This window comes from Haliotis asinina, chromosome 16, assembly GCF_037392515.1.
Source record: "Haliotis asinina isolate JCU_RB_2024 chromosome 16, JCU_Hal_asi_v2, whole genome shotgun sequence".
In the NCBI taxonomy this organism is placed as follows: domain Eukaryota; kingdom Metazoa; phylum Mollusca; class Gastropoda; order Lepetellida; family Haliotidae; genus Haliotis; species Haliotis asinina.
In genome coordinates this window covers 36,887,374-36,906,704 of record NC_090295.1, presented here as the reverse complement: position 1 = coordinate 36,906,704, position 19,331 = coordinate 36,887,374, and the positions used below count along the sequence as shown (strand labels likewise).

Genomic DNA, 19,331 nt, shown 5'->3' with positions numbered 1-19,331 from the left:
ATATGCCTGATGTGTTTCATACTTAAATGTTTAATCCCAGAAAAAAAGCAAGAAAGGGTTCGGGCTCGAACGGCACCAAATTTAGTCATTTTAGTTTGTATGTTTTTAAAAATATCTATAAATCCACATAAAAATATTCTTGTTTCTTATCTTAAAAGAAAAACAAAAAAAAACAAAACCTAAAAAGCAGGTCGAGTGGGCGGATTTCATTTTCACTTTTTATTATGTCCCAAACCCTTTGGTTTCCTTGAAAATTTAACCTTTTTCCCCGATAGAAAATCACAACTTAGAACTATGAAACATTCATGCACATGTTGAGGGTTATAGTTGCATTTTCTCTAGTGTAAAAAGTAATTTACAAATCTTTCGGTCGGGTCAGGTCGGGTAGAATATTTGGATCGGGGGTGGTGAGGAACAAGAATATTTCTATATTGCCTTTTATATGGCCTGCCATAATACAAGATTGACAGAGATGATTTGTTTGATGTTATGAAATGACGCGTACACGGGAGAGAATGGCTGTATGGTAAGGAACACGCCGCGCCTGCATTGATATGCGAACATTCGATTACCTACCTGTCACTTACCGAGTCGAATTCCAATATAAGTGAAGGAAAATTTACGAATAACCTGAAACTAATAGCAATGAAAGCATAGCAATGATCAAAACTGAACAATATGAAAGGACCCACTACATTATATATTCCGCTGAAGTGTTTGAGGTGGAATCCAAAAGTTGTAAGTCGATTCGATTCTTTATTCAATAGATCCGATTCTTTATTCAATAGATTCGATTCTTTATTCAATAGATTCGATTCTTTATTCGATAGATTCGATTCTTTATTCAATAAAGACTTGATATGTATACCCCTCGTCAATATTTTACATTGCATACAAGATAGCAGAGGGTCATCCATTGAAATATACATCATCTTTTCATTCACTAAAAAAGGCTGGACAAAACATTTTGGCACTTATATGAATAGTTTAATATATTTACATATTTTTTGCAAAACTGTCTTCTATGCTAAGTAACAGGAATGACAAGTCTTTATGGATGATCAGCTCCCCTTTGAACGATAGAGACAATTCGCTATGGATTTTTACACCGTTTCACGCATGAAGTGAAACGGTTTTAATATCTATACCGAAACGTCGCTATTGCACAAAAAGTTGATCCTACATAAAAACTTGTCATTCCTATTTATAATACTATTTAAAGTTTCATTCAAGATTCAATGCAATAACAAAAATACAGCGTATTTGTCTGCTTTTGTAACATAGCATGTGATCTTCAAAATTCTATTTCGTAAAATGTAGTGGCATTTATAGTGAAAGGACGGGTCTCAAAAAAGCTGGATCTCTTGATATGGAGTCTATATCTTATGAAAATACGGTTTGTTACCATTAAACAACATGCGCTTTCGATATGGAGTCTATGTTTAAAACAACAAAAACAACAATGTTATTAAATAACTGAAAAAGCATATGCTTGCAGGTCATCTTCTTGGTTCCACTGTAACATTTTGGTGCCGTTACTGCCATACTCTGAGTACCTACATCCCTGGAAATCCACAGGGGAAATCGGCAAATTGTGCCGTTATACCACACATTTCAGTACGCAGTGCCTTAACATACGATACCCCCCTCGGGGCTTTGATGACTGCTTGCTTTTGCCTGACATTTCACCTCCAGTGAACGTTTGAAGATAGAAATCGATATCAAATACAAATATACGATTTAATAGTTATTTTAGTATAACACCAAAATTAAATATTTTAACGTTTCGTTTAATTAAAATGATAAATTTAAACGAATTAATTTGATGTTCACAGAGTTACAAAGGTCAGTACTTCTCTAAATCAGATACATTACTGGAACACCTTGCCGTGGTCTTGTCAATATCTTCGTCATACACGAACTCAGTTTGAAGCGTGTTTATTCATATATCCTCTGGTCTTGTTTACAACTTTACTGCTAAAAATGTATCGATTATATCGCGATTGTATCGATTTTATCAGTTATGGACTATGCAACTGTCAAGCTTTATTGTTCAAAGTTTAACCATTAATCACCGTGTGTGTGTTACTCTGGAACATGTTTGGTCTGTTTCCGATGGGATCGTGTACATATATATAAGTGAACATTACTTCTAACCCATGATTCCTCATCCTATTACATACACTGGTAAGCCAAGACTGCTGATCAGTACACGTTTGTATAGAGTCGGATTTGCTCACTCTTTTAAGTTTGGTTTGGTTGTTGTTTAAAGCCGTAGTCAGCAATATTCAAGCTAATATAGCGACTGTTTGGAAATCATCGCGTCAGGACCAGACAATCCATTGAACCATGTGCCAATCAAGTGAGACAGCCTGACCAGCGATCCAGTTTGTCGCCTCTTACAACACGGGCTGGTGAAGGACAATTCTAACCCGGATCTTTAAGGGTCCATTATTCTAAAATAGTTATTCAAAACAAATAGCATATATACGTATGCCAGTAATGTCCAATACCTGCGTTGAACCTTGGTTAGGTACCTTATACATCACAGTACCATTTTTCAATCTTAAAATTATATCTTCGAACTGGCTATATATTTTAGGAGTAAGGTCTAGCTTAATATACAGTGTCCGGAAAGGAAATATTACATGGATCGAGAAAGAAAATGTCAGCATTTCCACCACATGTTACCAATGACGGGACACGGAACAAAATGCAATCAGCCATGAACAAAGGCTTTATGCCTTTGGCTGTCCCGGAGTCTGTTCCACAGATCAGTAAGTCATTCGTAATCCTATGATAAACTCTACAGTTACGATGGCTTGTAACCATAAGAACGTTCTATCGACAGATCCAAGAGCTTGGACACACGAACCGTCATTATAATGTGTGCAGGATTAACGAGATTGTTTTCCAGGAGCAAGGTATCATCCTGTCGTCTTCTGTACATAATGTCTGAACAACTTACAAGCTGGACTATCTTCAGGTGATGTTTCTGAATATGAAAGCCATTTAATCTCTCAATTTTGTAGATCGCGGTTGATCATGTGCATTTTCCCATATGTGTTATTAGTTATCATGCAGCTAGTAGATTGAACTTGTAGCTGGCTATGGTACTCCTGTATACTAGGTCACATACTGCGTCGGCAATAAAAGGTCTTTTCAAATCTAGTGGTTGTGAATCTGTTCTGTTAAACAAACACTGTGACATTGTGTTATGTTTCTTGAGTGAGTGGGTATGTTTAGTTTTACGCCACGCTTGACAATATTCTTACCATATGGCGACGGTCTGTAAATAATCGACTCTGGACCAGACAATCCAGTAATCAACGACATGTGCATCGATCTGCGCAACTGGTAACCTATGACATGTGTCAACCAAGTCAGCGAGCCTGACCACCCGATCCCGTTATCCACCTTTTACGACAAGCATAGTCGCCTTTTATGGCAAGCATGGGTTACTGAAGGCCTATTCTACTCCGGACCTTCACATGTCGTTTCTTGAGGGAGTGTCTTCAGCAAGTCCGTGATGTTTTATCCCACTTTTAGCAATATTCCTGCAATAACACAACATCTCATCATAAAGTCGATAAAGTTCAGTGCCATAAATTCCCTCGGAACTTTACTTTATACTTCTCTTTTCAAATTAGAAAAAAATTAAACTTTTTAGAAATCGTGATCGTTTTAGTTTTTAAAAATATCAGTTGGAAAATATTATCATCAAGTTATCCCCTCAATGGTGTGCATTAAGGAGAAGAGAGCTTCAAGAGGTTCAAGGAAGAAGTGAGTGTGCGAGTTGTACGCCGCTCTTAGCAATATTCCAGCATTATCACAGCGAGGGACATCAGAAATAGGCTTCACAGATTGTACCCATGTGGGGAATCGAACCAAGGTTTTCTGCGTGACGAGCGAAAGATTTGACCACTAAGCTAACGCATCGCCCCATTTAGGTTATAGAAGTAACATTTGTATTGCAATAAAACTTTTAAATGGGCATATATATAAATTATATCATACACAAATATATGCACCGACGCATGGTGAAAGCGCATCATTGTTAACTCAAGCAACAGGTTTGGATCATTCTGCACTCAATGTTCCTAACTCGTTAAAGAATGTATACAATTCATGGTGCCTTATGGGTTTAGTGTTGGAGTTATAAGCTGCACTCAGCAATATTCCATGCCAGCTATATGGTGGGGGTCTGTAAATAATCGAGTTTGGACCATACAATCCAGTGATCAGCAGCATGAACATCTCTGCAATTGGGAAACGATGACATTGGTCAGCCAAGTCAGCGAGTCTGACTACCCGTTCCCGATAGTCGACTCGCTGCAAGGTTAACAGTCGCCTAGCTTAATTAAGATCTCATCCCACCGGGTACCCATTAGATGCTGGGTAAACAGAGGCTTTCGAAGAAATTCATTTGACAGTGGAAACACCACATGTGTTTCTGTCTTGGCCCAGACGGGGACCCAAGGACCTCACAGGGGTCAATCGTCCAATCGTCCATCCAACTTGGCTTCGCCATTAAAATTCAACTTAACCTGATGACAAAACCCTGCATGCAATCCTGGTTTGTTTGTGTTCCATGTTCGTTTATGTCCCTCTTTGTTGATTATAAACAAACATAGAGGGTACATCAACCCATGGGCCCCGAGGGACCAGTGAACAACGTATATATCTTACCGAACACCTCAATGATGATCTTGAACCGTTCGAAACACGGGTACTGCATCATAATAAGGGCCACTGGAGTTAAACAACAGCCCAAACACAACAAACAGGAAGTACCAAGCGAATTCCCACACTTCGGCATATCCAGCAGGTAACATAGAAAATGTTACTCGCTTGTAAGCGGGGTACATTGATCGTCTCAGCCAAACAGAAAACGACATTTATGTTTGAGGTAACATGACAGAGAATGAATGTGCTACAGTAATCAACTCTACGCCACTAAATCCAGTTGGTGAAACATGAACAAGGATAGACAATATAGAAGCAAACTGTAGGTTGGTTGGCTGTTTAACGCCGCAGTCAGCAATATACAAGCGATAGACAATCTGGAGACGAACACGATGAGCATCAATCTACGTACGCCATTGTGATACGATGACATGTGTCAACTAGAGCTGTGAGGATACTAGTATTTCGTAGTATCGATAATCGTAATACTTTATCGGACGATAAAACATATCTGCAATACTTTTTTTCGTATCGTGATACGCATCGTTCACCTCAAAATTGCTGTCACTAGAAACGGTTATGTCAAAATTTACACTGTTACTTGAAATAAAAAATACACAATTGTCAAGAAAATATCTAAAGATAGTATACCGTGATGGCCATCGAATCGAATCGTATCCTTTCAAGATATCGCGATACGTATCGTAACGTGAATTTTCTGTATCGTCACATCTCTAAATGTCAACCAAACCAGCGAGGCTGACATCCCGATCCCATTAGTCGCGTGTCAAGACAAGATTGGAACTGGGATTTCCCACATTACCAGTGTAAACGCTAACCACAAGCCCACCGCCCTTTCCGGTGACTAAGAAAAACGCCCCTTTCCGGTGACTGAGAGAAACGCACTTTTCCGGTAACTGAGGAAAACATAAGTCACTACTACTTGTGTTTTGCAATAAAATCACATAACACCTATCGCGACTCAACATCAAATATATAACATTGCGTAGTTAACAAAATATTTGTTTATTAAAACTCTCAGTGTTATAACAGCATATAAATATATCACAGCTTACAGGCATGACAAAAACGAACTTCCTCACGAATGCAGCTGGGAAAACATCAGAAACCAACACATGGGAGCTTCTAAAGCAAACTGCAAAAACAAAAAACAAAACAAAAAAAAACAAAAAAAAAACAAAAACAAGCGCGGCCTGCTGACGTCATAACTCCTACTCCACACGCTCCCTCCATGATAGAGTGTAGGTGACAAAACGTTCTCTCGGTGGCTTTCTGCTGGACGTCATAACCCCGTATACTGGTGACCCCTCAGTTTTATAGTCTGGTTGAAGAAGACAAAACGAACGACCTATTAACAGCAGTCTAACACGCGCACGCACGCACGCACGCACGCAAGAGGAACTGGACAAAACGATCCTCTGGTCGAGGGGAGCCAGTCATAAAACACCTACACACAATCGAGAAGGATCTCGATAGAGTGAACGAGTTTAGGTTCACTCAGCAATATTCCAGCTATATGACGGCGATCTGTAAACAACCGTGGCTGGACCAGACAATATAGCGATCAACAGCAATTGGAAGACGATGATATGTGTCAAGTCAGTGAGCCTGGCCACCCGACCTCGTTAGTCGCCTCTTGGTAGCAAGGGTTACTGAACATCTTATCTCGACTGAGACGTACAAAGCAAAAGAAGAGTTCCAAAACTCGCAGCGATGACAAAATTGGCAACATAATTTCGAGTCCGACGTCCCATCCAACACAAACACTTCCGCCTATCCGTTTGGTTTCATCAGCTATCCGTTTGAGAAAAATTGTGATATTTGTTTCTTGGTCCATGCGGAGGCAATGGAATGTTTTACGGTCAAGTTGTTCAATATTTTGTCGCCATGTGTTATTCTTAAAACAAGGCACATGTGTCTATTTTACTCTTTTCTCATCCAGCTTGTCTTTTCTCTTCCACCACTCCACAATCGGGTCGTCTCTCCCCAAGGGTTTTACCACGTCTTCAGCCATTGGATAATATATGGTGTCCCTTATATGGTATTCTCTTCCAGAATTCCTGAATCCAACCCGTATCTTGTCTCGCACGGTTACGGGACATTCCCATTCAGTTGAAGGGGTGTCGGGTGGCAAGTCGTGTTGAGCAAATGAAATCTCTGGCTGGAGGGCGATATAACAGTTATCACACTCGAATCCGTATCGGGAATTACTCGCCGGATAGCAAGGTGCGAATGTGGTGATGAAGAACGTTATTTTATTGAATTCAAACACCCATCCCTTTCGGCCGATGTAGGACTTGTCCATACACCTCCACCCAGTTGGGTCGTGGTCGGATATCTGTTTGAGCACACGCCTTACTGCGTCTCCAAATACCTGAAATAAAAAGGCAAATGTAGAATCACAAAACAATGTGTCTGCGATAATCTCCAGGCCCTGGATTTTCGAAGCTCTCTGAGCGCTAAGACAGTCGTAAGCCAATGCTAATATATGCCGTGGCACTTACGACTATCTTGACGCTGAGATAGCTACAGAAATCAACACCCAGGGTATAGGTTCCGATCAGAGAGACTCTAACAGTCTAGATTAGTAGTAGGTTATCCCTGGTTTCTATACAGTGAGTGAGTGAGTTTAGTTTTACGTCGCACTTAGCAATATTCCAGCTATATGGCGACGGTCTGTAAATAATCGAGTCTGGACCAGACAATCCAGTGATCAACAACATGAGCATCGATCTGCGCAATGGGGAACCGATGACATGTGTCAACCAAGTCAGCTAGTCTGACCACCCGATCCCGTTAGTCGCCTCTTACGACAAGCATAGTCACCTTTTATGGCAAGCATGGGTTGCTGAAGGCCTATTCTACCCCGGGACCTTCACGGGTCGGTGTCTATACAAAGGTAGCTGAGATTTATTGGAACGTATAATGCGTATATCCCGGAGACTATCGAGAATGATAACACGGGTACTCAAATAGATGTCTGTGGTTTTACAGCATTGTAACAAAAGCGCAATGTCCAAAGTAGTATGTCTGCTCCAAGAAAAGAAGATTCGACAAACGGATGTATTTTAGATACGTAACGTGTGTTATATTTGGGATTACACTTTCTCAGGAAAATTCTTCTTTAGGAGGAGTCAGACTCGGTGGTGTTTTGGATACGACGTGCAGTGCGAATACCCAACGAGAGCGTGAGTGAGTGGGCGGCGTAGTAGCCTAGTGGCTAAAGCGTCCGGTCGTCACGCCGAAGACCCGGGTTCCATTCTCCACGCAGGTAATATGTGTGAAGCTCATTTCTGGTACTTCGGCGTGATCAACGACGGGCATTTTGTACTCTGTAAGGAGAGCTAAATACCTGGTTCCACGCCTCCTGAGTAACAAGATCTCATTATTTGACACAACGCGTATGTGCGTCAAACAATCCACTCCTGTGACCTTAAGCCCCTCTGGTTACTCCATCCATCTATGAGTGATCAGCTACACAGTTACATCTGACCCATCCCATACAGCCAGCTGTTTTACTTTCGTGCAACTGTTGTCAATTGTCAACTATATCTGTTGCTAGGCGTAATATACCTTTAACATCTTCTGACATGGATAAACCTGCTCTGCCAAAGTCCCTGGAGGAGGAATGCGCCGATGATGAAATTAAAAATGAACCCATAAAGGCCGGAAGAAAAAAAGTAAAAAGATTAAAATAAAAGGCGTATAAAATATAATATCTATTATAACATAAATTACATCAACGAAAGATTTATTAATAACATTAGCACAACTGAAACGGTAGAACATGAAACAGAACGATATTTTGAAAAAGAGGATTATTTTTGTTGCCCAGCTCATTAATTTTAAATGGGTTTCAGAAAACTTCTGTATTAACTCAAAATAGATACAATTAACTAATCTGATATTCGATTTCGAAACACTGAAACAGCATTCGAAATAAAATGACCTCGTTTCAGTTCTTGAACTTTAATAAAATCAATATTTAGCTTTTTCAACTGCACACTGTATGTGTTGCATTGTTTGCGCTTCGCTGGGCGACTGATATGCATCACACAGTGAGTATCGTTTAACGCCGCTTTCAGCAATATTCCTGCCATATCACGGCCGAGACACGGCGGCTTCACGCGTTGAACTCATGCAGGGTATCGAACCCTGGTCTTCGGTGTGGCGTGTGAACGTTTTTATCCCCAGAAAAAATATAATACTTGTTTCTCATCAAGTTTATGTCTTTATATATAAATGGGTAGGTGATATTTTAGGTGGATTTTATTTTTGTTATTTTAATATTTTTTCTGATTTTTATACACTGTAAGTCGAAAATGTGGAATGCCGAAAGCCGGGACGGATTTCCTAAGTGTGTCGGCTTTATACATGAAACTTTACCAACGCTAAAAATATATACAAAACATTTTTTTTTAAATTATGGTATTTTGAGGAATTAGGGTATTTTTAATTAGGAACAAGAAATTATTTATATGTGCCCCTGGGCTACGACAAACATGGCTTACTGAAGATCTTCACAGGTAAAGACAAAATGATGATACACAGTCAAGGCAAGTTTTGCACTCGTTCCAGTGCACAGATGCCGATTGCCGACCTGATGAAGTCAGTACCCTTTCCAGAGTTGCAGTATTGTAAACTGAAATCGCAGAGTGTGACACAAGTAAATAGTCTAGAGTGTCATTCTTTTAAAGTACAACCTCATGCAACTATGCAACAGAGGGCCATCAGCTGCTGAACTTGCGTCGATGTGACGCCTCATTCCCACTGGGGGGATTAAAAGAGATTAAGAGTTACGGGTTACTGATTGTACAGGTTAACTCTGCGTTGGCTGTGACATAACTTTACCCAGAACACCAATCAGAGCAATCTCCCGACCACCGGAACATATTTCACAGGATAAACTGATGACCATACCACTTGCCAGTGAGGGATCTTTATTCATATCAATATCTACAAAATGATTTTGAATTGAGTAAACTATTCCAAACATTACTAAGTTTGGAGAGTTCGTTGTCTACACTGCACTAAGGCAAACGTACAAGTAAACGATCGTTTCATTCCCAATGGACGTAGCGGCCGGTACCAGGTCTACAAGGACATAAATTCAGCTTGATGAGCAGACAAAACGCATATATCCATTGGAAATGTTGTGAGGAAGACTGTCGGTGCTAAAGATCGCCCTGTGATATCTTAGAAGGATGTACAGGACTATGTGACTACCTACTGGGTGGAGGGTGATCATGGTGGTCAAATGTGGACGAATTTCAGAGCATTCGAGGACAACAAATCATGTCGACGAGCGGCATCGTAAACATGTAAATCATAAACACGTTGAACTGAAACATGCCTTGGAGAAGAACACGAGAGAATTAACTGCTAGTGCAAGAACTCTAATGTTATTCAATGAGTCTACAGTAGTTCATATTTTATCCCGGTCCAGGATACTACTTCCTAGGGATCAAAATAAGCAATTAAAGTTCCATTCCTTCTACTGAAAGAATAGGAATTGGGTAATTGGGAAGACCCCGTTGTGACATTGGGCTTCATGAAGGGCCCTGAAACAGTTCTAAGACATGCTCGTATTTTGGTGGAATAACACGCTTGTGCAACGGGGAATTGTCCTGGAGTAGGTGTAAATCGTTTCTCGGATTCTCACTTCTGCTGGGCTAACTTTCATCGAGTAATTGCCTCTGCAAAAGTAAAAAAGTACAGCAAAACACGCTCCGTTCAGCAGCTGGCATTTCGGACAAGAATTTACCATGGTGATACACTCGCCTTCCAAAAACACGCCCAGACTTCGCTTGTGTCTAATTCATATGCTCACAGATGACTTCTGGAGTTCGTTTTCTGACGGTTTTTGACAACCCACGCTCTTCAAATTTGCCAGTTTCCACAAGCTGCAGATCTGAGCATGTTCAACAGCATTGCCAGGTCGGAGCAGTTTGCTCAGTACACTCATTGCTGTGAGGCTGTTAACATGTTAACAACAGAATACATGTATGCTCCATTTATGAGAGGGTCTGGACTTATCAGTCGATCACAGCAGTCGAAGACATGTCAACATTTACTCATAATGAGAACAAAATCACATCCCCTTTCACTGAGGTCTGTAGGGTAGTCTAGTGGTTAAAGTGTTCGCTCGTCACGCCGATGCACCCGGGTTCAATTACCCATATGGGTACAATGTTTGAAGCCCATTTCTTGTGTCCCCCACCGTGATATTGCTGGAATATTGCTCAAATCTGCGTAAATCTAAACTCACCAACACCTCCTTCATGGAGACATTTATTCGCAATTAATTCATGTCTTGTTTTAAAATTTACCAAAGTACAAAAGGCATGCGATCACGTAGCTCTATTCGCTGACATTCACCACGGCAATTACCCACTACTGACACTTACGCATCTCAGAAATAAGGTCAGATGACGATGATTCTGTTTTAATTCGGTTATAATAATAGGATTAATAAACTGTGTTAATTATACACTTAAGGTTGAGACACAATTTGGGCTAACAGCGTTGTTTGGTCCAAAGACCAAAGATTTGTTGAACCTATACAGTTGCACTCGTGCTCTCCGCCTAATAGCGATAATGTCGCATGACCAATTGCTACGAAATGAAAAAAAAATATAATTTCAACGCATTAACAACGACTCAAAAATGGTTTTGCTTACAGCTAAATGAGATAGACGTGAGCTCTGCACTTTGGTGCATAACAACATAAATTAAGAGTCATAAACAATATTAAGCATAAATGAGATCTATGTAATGTTGACAGGAAAAACTACACCGTGGACTGCAATTAATGAGAAATTATCCACTGGCATTACACTGGGTTGGCTGGTCACCCAGACGCACCCCCTCGGCGCTGATTACCATTAACTGCGTTGATTACAGTAATTGACTGTGTGTCAAACTAAACAGAGCAACTTTGTCTCGCGAACCACTCACGGCGATCTATGTTTCCCCATCATATCAATTTCGAGTGGAATATGACAAAGAATAGGTGTAAGATTTGTTAAATAATGTTTACATGTTTATATCAGGCCTTTCCTGTGCATCGACCCGTGAAGGTTCAGGAGTAGAATTGGCCTTCGGCAACCCATGCTTGCCATAAAAAGCGACTAACGGGATCAGGTGGTCATGCTCGCTGACTTGGTGGACGTGTCATCGGTTCACAATTGCGCAGATCAATGCTCATTCTGTTGATCAATGGGTTGTGTGGTCCAAACTCGATCATTTACAGCTGGAATATTGCTGAAAGCTGCTTAAAACTCACTCGCTCCCTCCCTCACTCACTCACCCGTGTGATTTTTTTGTTTTTCGTTTGTTTTTCAGAAATATGCCAGCTATGTGGCGGCGGTCTGAATAATCGAGTCTAGGCCAGACAATCCAGTGACTAACATAATGCGCATCATTATTCATACCTGAGCCCAGTTACCATAGTATTTATATTTTCTATTCATATAAGGTGCCCCAGCTGTCTCCACTCTTTCACCACCTTGGACGAGGACAGAGGAATTCTCTCTCTCATGGGTTAATCAGCTATTTGGAACTGTATTTACGTTGTCACGGCGTGACGGTTTAATACTGCATGGCAGTGAAGCCCCATGTTGTGCAGTGCTTATACGTGCACAAAATTTGTGAAACCTGCGATTTTGGTATTCTGCTGACAATGCGATACACAAACAAGCGGGCTAACGGTATTCGACCTACACCAAACGTTCTGTCATGCCCAAGGGTAGAATCCCTGGTTCATGAGAGCAATACAAAACCGGGATGCCAAACGAAGCAAAGTGTCGACACTATTTTAAGATGTTTATAACCGAATAAAAATTAGCCTACATCTTGTCAAGCTTCTGTCTCACTTGCCTCAGAGTGTATATGCAATATTATACGTCCGCTTCATTCGTTGTAACGTGTAATGGTAAAATAAATGAGTATTGAAATATGGTTTCGAGAACTATTAATTTTTGTTTCTGTGTTTCGTGGTTATGCCGCACTCCGCAAACGACTGTCTGTAAATAAACGAGTTTGGACCAGACAATCCGGTGACTGATATCATGAACATGAATCATGAATCTGCAAAATTGTGACATGATGACACCTCAACCAAGTCAGGTGTCTGACAACCCCACCTCTACCATGGAGCTAGAAGCAAGAATACAAATTCACTGGTAAATACAGATCTTCACTATGTTATTTTCTTCTCACAGAAATACAGCTTGGAAAGTTTAGCACATGTTTATGAGTTGTATATTCAGTCACACTCGTTCTTACAGACACTCATTCTTATACTGGGCAAATGCATGGATGACCAGGACGAGCAAAGTCAAAATTACTCTTTTCAAATGGCAATAAAAAACACAAATATGTGTTTTATTTAGCCTAAGGTTTAATGTCTCCATATATAGAATTTTCATAGTAACAAATAAACCCATTGCAATTAAAAAGGAGCCGAAGTCAGATGGGAAATTCAGAAACTATGGAAATATAGAAGTTGGGTTTCAACATTGCAGGGAGGGCTAGGCAGACGGGAAAGGGTTCAGGATTGTGAGACAGACTATGTTGTAATCTTCTCCAAGCCATGTCCATTCTGTTTCGCAGCTGTAGTCTGAGTTCTTTGAATAGTAAAGTATTACTGAGTGAGTTTAGGTTTATGCTTCACTCAGCAATATTCCAGCTGTATGGCAGCAATTTGCAAATAATCAAATCTGGACCAGATAGTTCAGTGATCAACAGCATGAGCATTGATGCAACTGGGAACCGATGACATGTACCAACCAAATCAGTGAGCCCGACCACCTGATCCTGCTAGTCGCCTCTCACAACAAACACAGTCACCTTTTTTGGCAAGAATGGGTTGCTGAAGACCTATTCTACCCCAGACCTTCACATGCCAGCAAATTATTAACATGCACTGGGCGCCAGTTGGTATCAAACGAAAGTTGCATTTGCAATTTACAATCTGCACCAGTGCACATTCTAAATGCTGATGAAGCCCCAGTCACTATGTAACAGAAACTGTAAACAACACGAACCAAAACTCAGTTAGATCTCATTGCATCATCCATTTAGCTGAATTAAAAATATATGTACAAGTGCAACTGGTATATGTAAAGGAGAAAACACGCCTCTGAGGTTTTGGTAGACAATGTAAAACTGGAGGGGGAGGGAAATCCCAAGGGTGGGGCCCCGAGGGATTTCCTGGGTAGGTCAGTGTTTTCTCTAACATTTCAAACAATCATGTATCAATTGAATGGTGATGTTGGTATAAAGTTAGAAAAAATAAAATCTGGGAAGCGGTCTTTCTAGCAAAAAGTAAAACCTGTCCCTCAAAACAAAAACCTCAAATGCGGTTATTCTGGGAAAACAAGAGATGACTATATATAGTGAGAAGCACAGTTTAGGTTTATATAAATTGTTCACCCGCAGACCTAAAGTATTGCAATAAAAGACTTACATTCACATCTCTACCATACTTCTCTCCTGGAAGTTCTATCAGGAACATGTCCAAACCAAGGTCTTCACAAACCATGCTGAACTTCAGCAGTGTGGGAAGTGATCTGAAATAAAGTCATTTGTGTTTTTGCCAGAAGCTTGTAAATAGTCCACACTAGTGAATATACAATCTCAAATGAAATCTGATATAGTAACAGTTATGAAAACCATGATTATTGCTCAGTATTGTCCATGTTCCCAATATACATCCATCCATACATCTGCATCTGTTAATCCATACACCTGTCCCCAGCGACATCACACACACACACACACACAGACATACACACACACACACACAGACACACACACACACACATTTAATCAATAGGAATATGGGTGTTGGTTGGTTGGAGTGTTGTTAAATGCTACAGTCTGTACATGCTCAAGCCTGGTCCAGACAATCCAGTGATCAACAGCATGAGCATCATTGTATGCAGTTGTGAAACAATTACAAGTGTCAACCACAGCAATTCTGCCCACCCAAACCTGTTAATTGCCCCTGATGACATGCAAGGTTTGCGGAAGACCTATTCTGACCCTCATCATCACATGTGGGATAAGGATGCTCTTCAAGGGAAACAGCTAGTACACAAAGCATCAAATATAAATCAGTGCCCTTGTAAAGCACCAAAAAATCAATAGAGAAACCAGTTTGGTCATACTAAAACTGAACTGATGAACTGTTTCTGTGAAAGTACAGAGTTACATGTCATGTTTCTGGAGTATATTTTAGCAATAATTACTACTGACTCGATCTTTTAGCAAAGCAAGGAACCAGCCTCTGAGGTAGTCCATCAAAACCAAGGCATCATTTCTATCCTCCTTGGTACCACCCAGACCCAGCTACCCAAGGGCTGTCTGAGCCCTTGCTTATAGAACAGATACTGTGTTAGTTAAAACAATACTAAAAAGAAACATACCTGTAAACATTCTCCTCTGTTCCACAGTTGTATTTTGGGTAAATGAAAAATAAAAAATCACATTATAACATTAATTTTGTGAAATTGAGTTATTTTGAAAAACCTAGCACCAAATTGGAGTTAGTGAGGGTGTTCAGTTTTTCTTAGCACTCAGCAATATTCCAGCCATATGGTGGTGGTCTGTAAACAATCGAGTCTGGACCAGACAATCCAGTGATCAACAACATGAGCATCGATCTGTGCAACTGGGAACTGAAAAGTCAACCAAGTCAGTGAGCCAGACCACCCGATCCCGTTGCTCACCTCTTACGATATAGTCGCCTTTAATGGCAAGCATGTGATGGCTGTCGTTTTGGGAAAACTGTCCAAAATATAAGATTAATGACTATAACTTAAGACTCTTATGTACCTAGACTAAGTTCAGCATTCCAGCTTGAAGAACCCCACACTCTCGCAGTCTTGGCAAATATGCACTCAGTATTCTGCTTGATTGGGTTAAAGTTGACCACGCTGCCAGCATTCTCAGCATCATAGGTTACAAAACTGCACACTGCATGTTCCACTTCCCTCTTCTTCTGATCAGACAACACTGGGCATCTAGGCTTGCCCTTGAGGGGGTTGTCCTTCTTGTCAATCCCTTGTACTGTAAATTCCACTACAGGCTGGATAAGGAATGATGCTATTGAAATGGAGGAGAAACAAACATGATATTTCACACTGGCTTGCTACACAAGATTGGAGGATCTACACTGAATCATTGCTTGCACATTATGATATTAAATTTGTTTTCCAAAAATTGTGTCCTGGTGACTTTGTCAGCTTTAAAGATCACATATACTCTAGAGGGTGCAAATGCATAAATCACTTGTTGACATCGTTTTACATGAAACCCTGTCATCAAAACTGTTCATTTCGATCTTTAATCTTTTAAATTCCAATCAAACAATCTTCAAAGAGTAAGGAACACTTTTCTCCTAACTTTTATATTAATAATTGTAAATATCGGTATGGATATTATATTAATAATTGTAAATATCGGTATGGATATTATATTAATAATTGTAAATATCGGTGTGGATATTATATTAATAATTGTAAATATCGGTATGGATATTATATTAATAATTGTAAATATCGGTATGGATATTATATTAATAATTGTAAATATCGGTATGGATATTATATTAATAATTGTAAATATCGGTATGGATATTATATTAATAATTGTAAATATCGGTATGGATATTATATTAATAATTGTAAATATTGGTATGGATATTATATTAATAATTGTAAATATCGGTATGGATATCATATTAATAATTGTAAATATTGGTATGGATATTATATTAATAATTGTTAATATTGGTATACGCACATACTGAATATGTGAGTGAGAGAATTTTGCTCAAGGCCACACACAACAATATTTAAGCCGTATGTCTATTAATGATCAAGTCTTGACCAGACAATCCAGTGATCAAAAGGCAAGAGCATTGTTCTACACAATAGATATACAATGATGCATGTCAACAAGGTCAGCGAGCTCAACCACCCGATCACATTCGTTTAGTTGCCTCTTTCAACATTAGCATCCATATGTAATCCATTCAGTTACCCATATACAGGATACTGAAACTCATGAATATGTAATGACTGAAAAATGTCTTGCGTTACTTCGAGTGTTGTGACAATTACGGTCCTGACACTGTTCATGAACAAGCATCATTTAATTGTAAAAACAATCCTGGGCAGACGCAATCAGAGAAAAAGTCATTTCTGTATTTAAAGTAATACTTAAAATGGCTGACACTAAAACAGCTGTTGCCTATCAATGACATCGACATTATTCCAGATATTGGTCAGAGAAATGACATATGTGCTAGAGTAAGCAAATGATTAAGACATATATGAATATTAACTGTATGGAGCAGAAACCTGCGGAATACATAAATATTATGAAATAGAACTGTATGGAGCAGAAATCTGAAGAATGTGTAGTGGCCACAAAATTTCCAAGTCCCGTGCTGGGATTCGAATGACGGAACTTCCGATTCAAAGTCCATTAATGATCAAGCTGCAAGAAGCAAGCTAAGAAAATAAGGATCTCATCTGTGAGATGATTCCACAGCCTGCTACAAATGCAAAAATATTATGAAATAGAAAAGGTTGCAAATGTTTCTTGAATGTCAGCCCTCAAACACCTACTGCTATTGTATATGGTGAGTGTGGAAGATATGCCCTCTTTGTAAACGCATTGTGTAAAACTTAGAAATATTGGTTAAAGGTTATTCATATGCATCAAGGCAGAACCCCTTTGAAAGTGCACAAAACTCAAATGTATTACAATAACTGTGGATACAAGACATATGCTCTATATATCATGTATAAAAGAGAAACACTTTTCTCACATGGATTTGGTTACGTCTGGATGTTTCAGACAGTTGGTGATGCAGCTTTGTTTGTGAATAGATTCAAGACCGTTACAATTCATATGTTCTTTCAATCATGGAATAGTATTGAATAACAGTTCACAATACTATATTTACCAAGAGTTTAAAAGCCTGTTAGCTCAAAAAAAATATTTATCATGTATCTTGGACAAAAAGTCTCGAAATATTTTGATCAAATTTTGGATTAAAGGCTAAAATAAAATGAGGGTAGGCGCTTAAATATCGAGGTTACTGAACGCAGTGTCCATTGTGTAATCTAGGTGTAGAAGACGAGTTTCATTTTGTTTTCATATGTACTGAATATAACTCACTAAGACTAAAATACTTGTCATGTGTATATCAGAAACATCCAAACTACTGTAAATTTAAGTACCTATTATCCACAAATAATTAAACACTTTCAAGAAATTTATGTAAACATACCTTTCATACTCAAAAAATCTGAGAAATGAAACTCCAGTAATTTCTCTTCAAACCAAAGACTTATCCATTCTGGATATTTACAAAGGTCTTTACATGTGTTTATATTCAATATTATATGAATCTATTTGTACAAATAACATGTGTATTATTATGTATGCCCTGAAAATCTCAATTACATGTTTATTTGTAAACAAATGCATGGGTGCTGTACATGGGAATATGGCCTACATACGGAATATAATACCTGACTTAACTTGATTATATTAACTGGACTAATTTATGTGTTTAACACACAGTCCAAAGCACATTAGTTATATAAGTGAAACACAGAAACACTATATAAATAAACAACATACTTATGTCACTATATGGTGCAAAAGGGATGTCAGGTCCATAAATGAATGAATGAATGAATGAATGAATGAATGAATGGTGAAACATATACATATACAACAAAATACGCTCAGATGTGTTTGATATGAATAAATAATACATAAATTAAAAGTTGTACAAATTGCGGAAGTTGTGTCTTGATTAAAACAATGCATTACGAAATCTTTGCACAGAGAGTGCATGGGAGACGTACAGTATAGTCAGTATACACATATTATAGTCTCTGGTACAGTTCACCGAGCTTACTCACCAAGGTATGAGAATATCGAATGAAAGTACGATGTAATAATGGTGAAAAAGGTTCTCTCTTTTTTGCCATTTCCGCCCATTTTTTCTGTTCCTGAACGTCCCGACACGTCGGAGGTGTAACTGTTATGACATTAGTCTGCAGAAAACCACGCATGTTTACACCACGCCCACACAACAGGAAGTTCCATGCTGTTCAGTTTGACATGTCCGCATGGGCCCTCTGACCTTGTGTCTTCACACGTCATGATCACATACCAAATTTAGGACACGTATTAAAATGCAGGATATATGAATTGTCATAAAATTCAGAACCGGAATGTTGTCGGCATTCTGTGAAAAAAAAACAAATTACAAACATCACATCGTCTGTCAGCTTCGAGCACATTCGAGCACGTCCGCGTGTCAAAAACAGGTCTTTCAAAACATTGAAGTCGTGATTTGAGTTTACATTTACGAGAATGAATGTTCATGGATAATAACACTTTATACGACAATTTTGTACTTTATGACACACTCATAAATCTTTAACCTACAAATTTGAGACACACCTGACACACACGTATGCATTTAGCGACAGTCGGAAAGCGGTATCAACGAAATGGCGGGAAATGCATTAGTTCCATGTAGAGATTTAATGCTCATTTCTTGAAGCATGTAAGTGAGTATGCAAATATGG

The 19,331-nt window shown here is 39.2% G+C and overlaps 1 protein-coding gene across 1 annotated transcript; it reads right to left on the bottom strand.

Annotated features, from left to right (window-relative positions):
- Positions 1–5,695: 5,695 nt before the first annotated feature.
- On the bottom strand, positions 5,696–19,082 carry LOC137268584 (uncharacterized). Its single transcript, XM_067803159.1, has 5 exons — positions 18,657–19,082; positions 15,547–15,816; positions 15,138–15,153; positions 14,177–14,279; positions 5,696–7,081 (listed from the first exon to the last, which is right to left on the bottom strand). The coding sequence occupies exons 1-5, from the start codon at positions 18,733–18,735 to the stop codon at positions 6,626–6,628; spliced, it is 924 nt and encodes a 307-aa protein (XP_067659260.1). The 5' UTR covers positions 18,736–19,082; the 3' UTR covers positions 5,696–6,625.
- Positions 19,083–19,331: the final 249 nt, after the last annotated feature.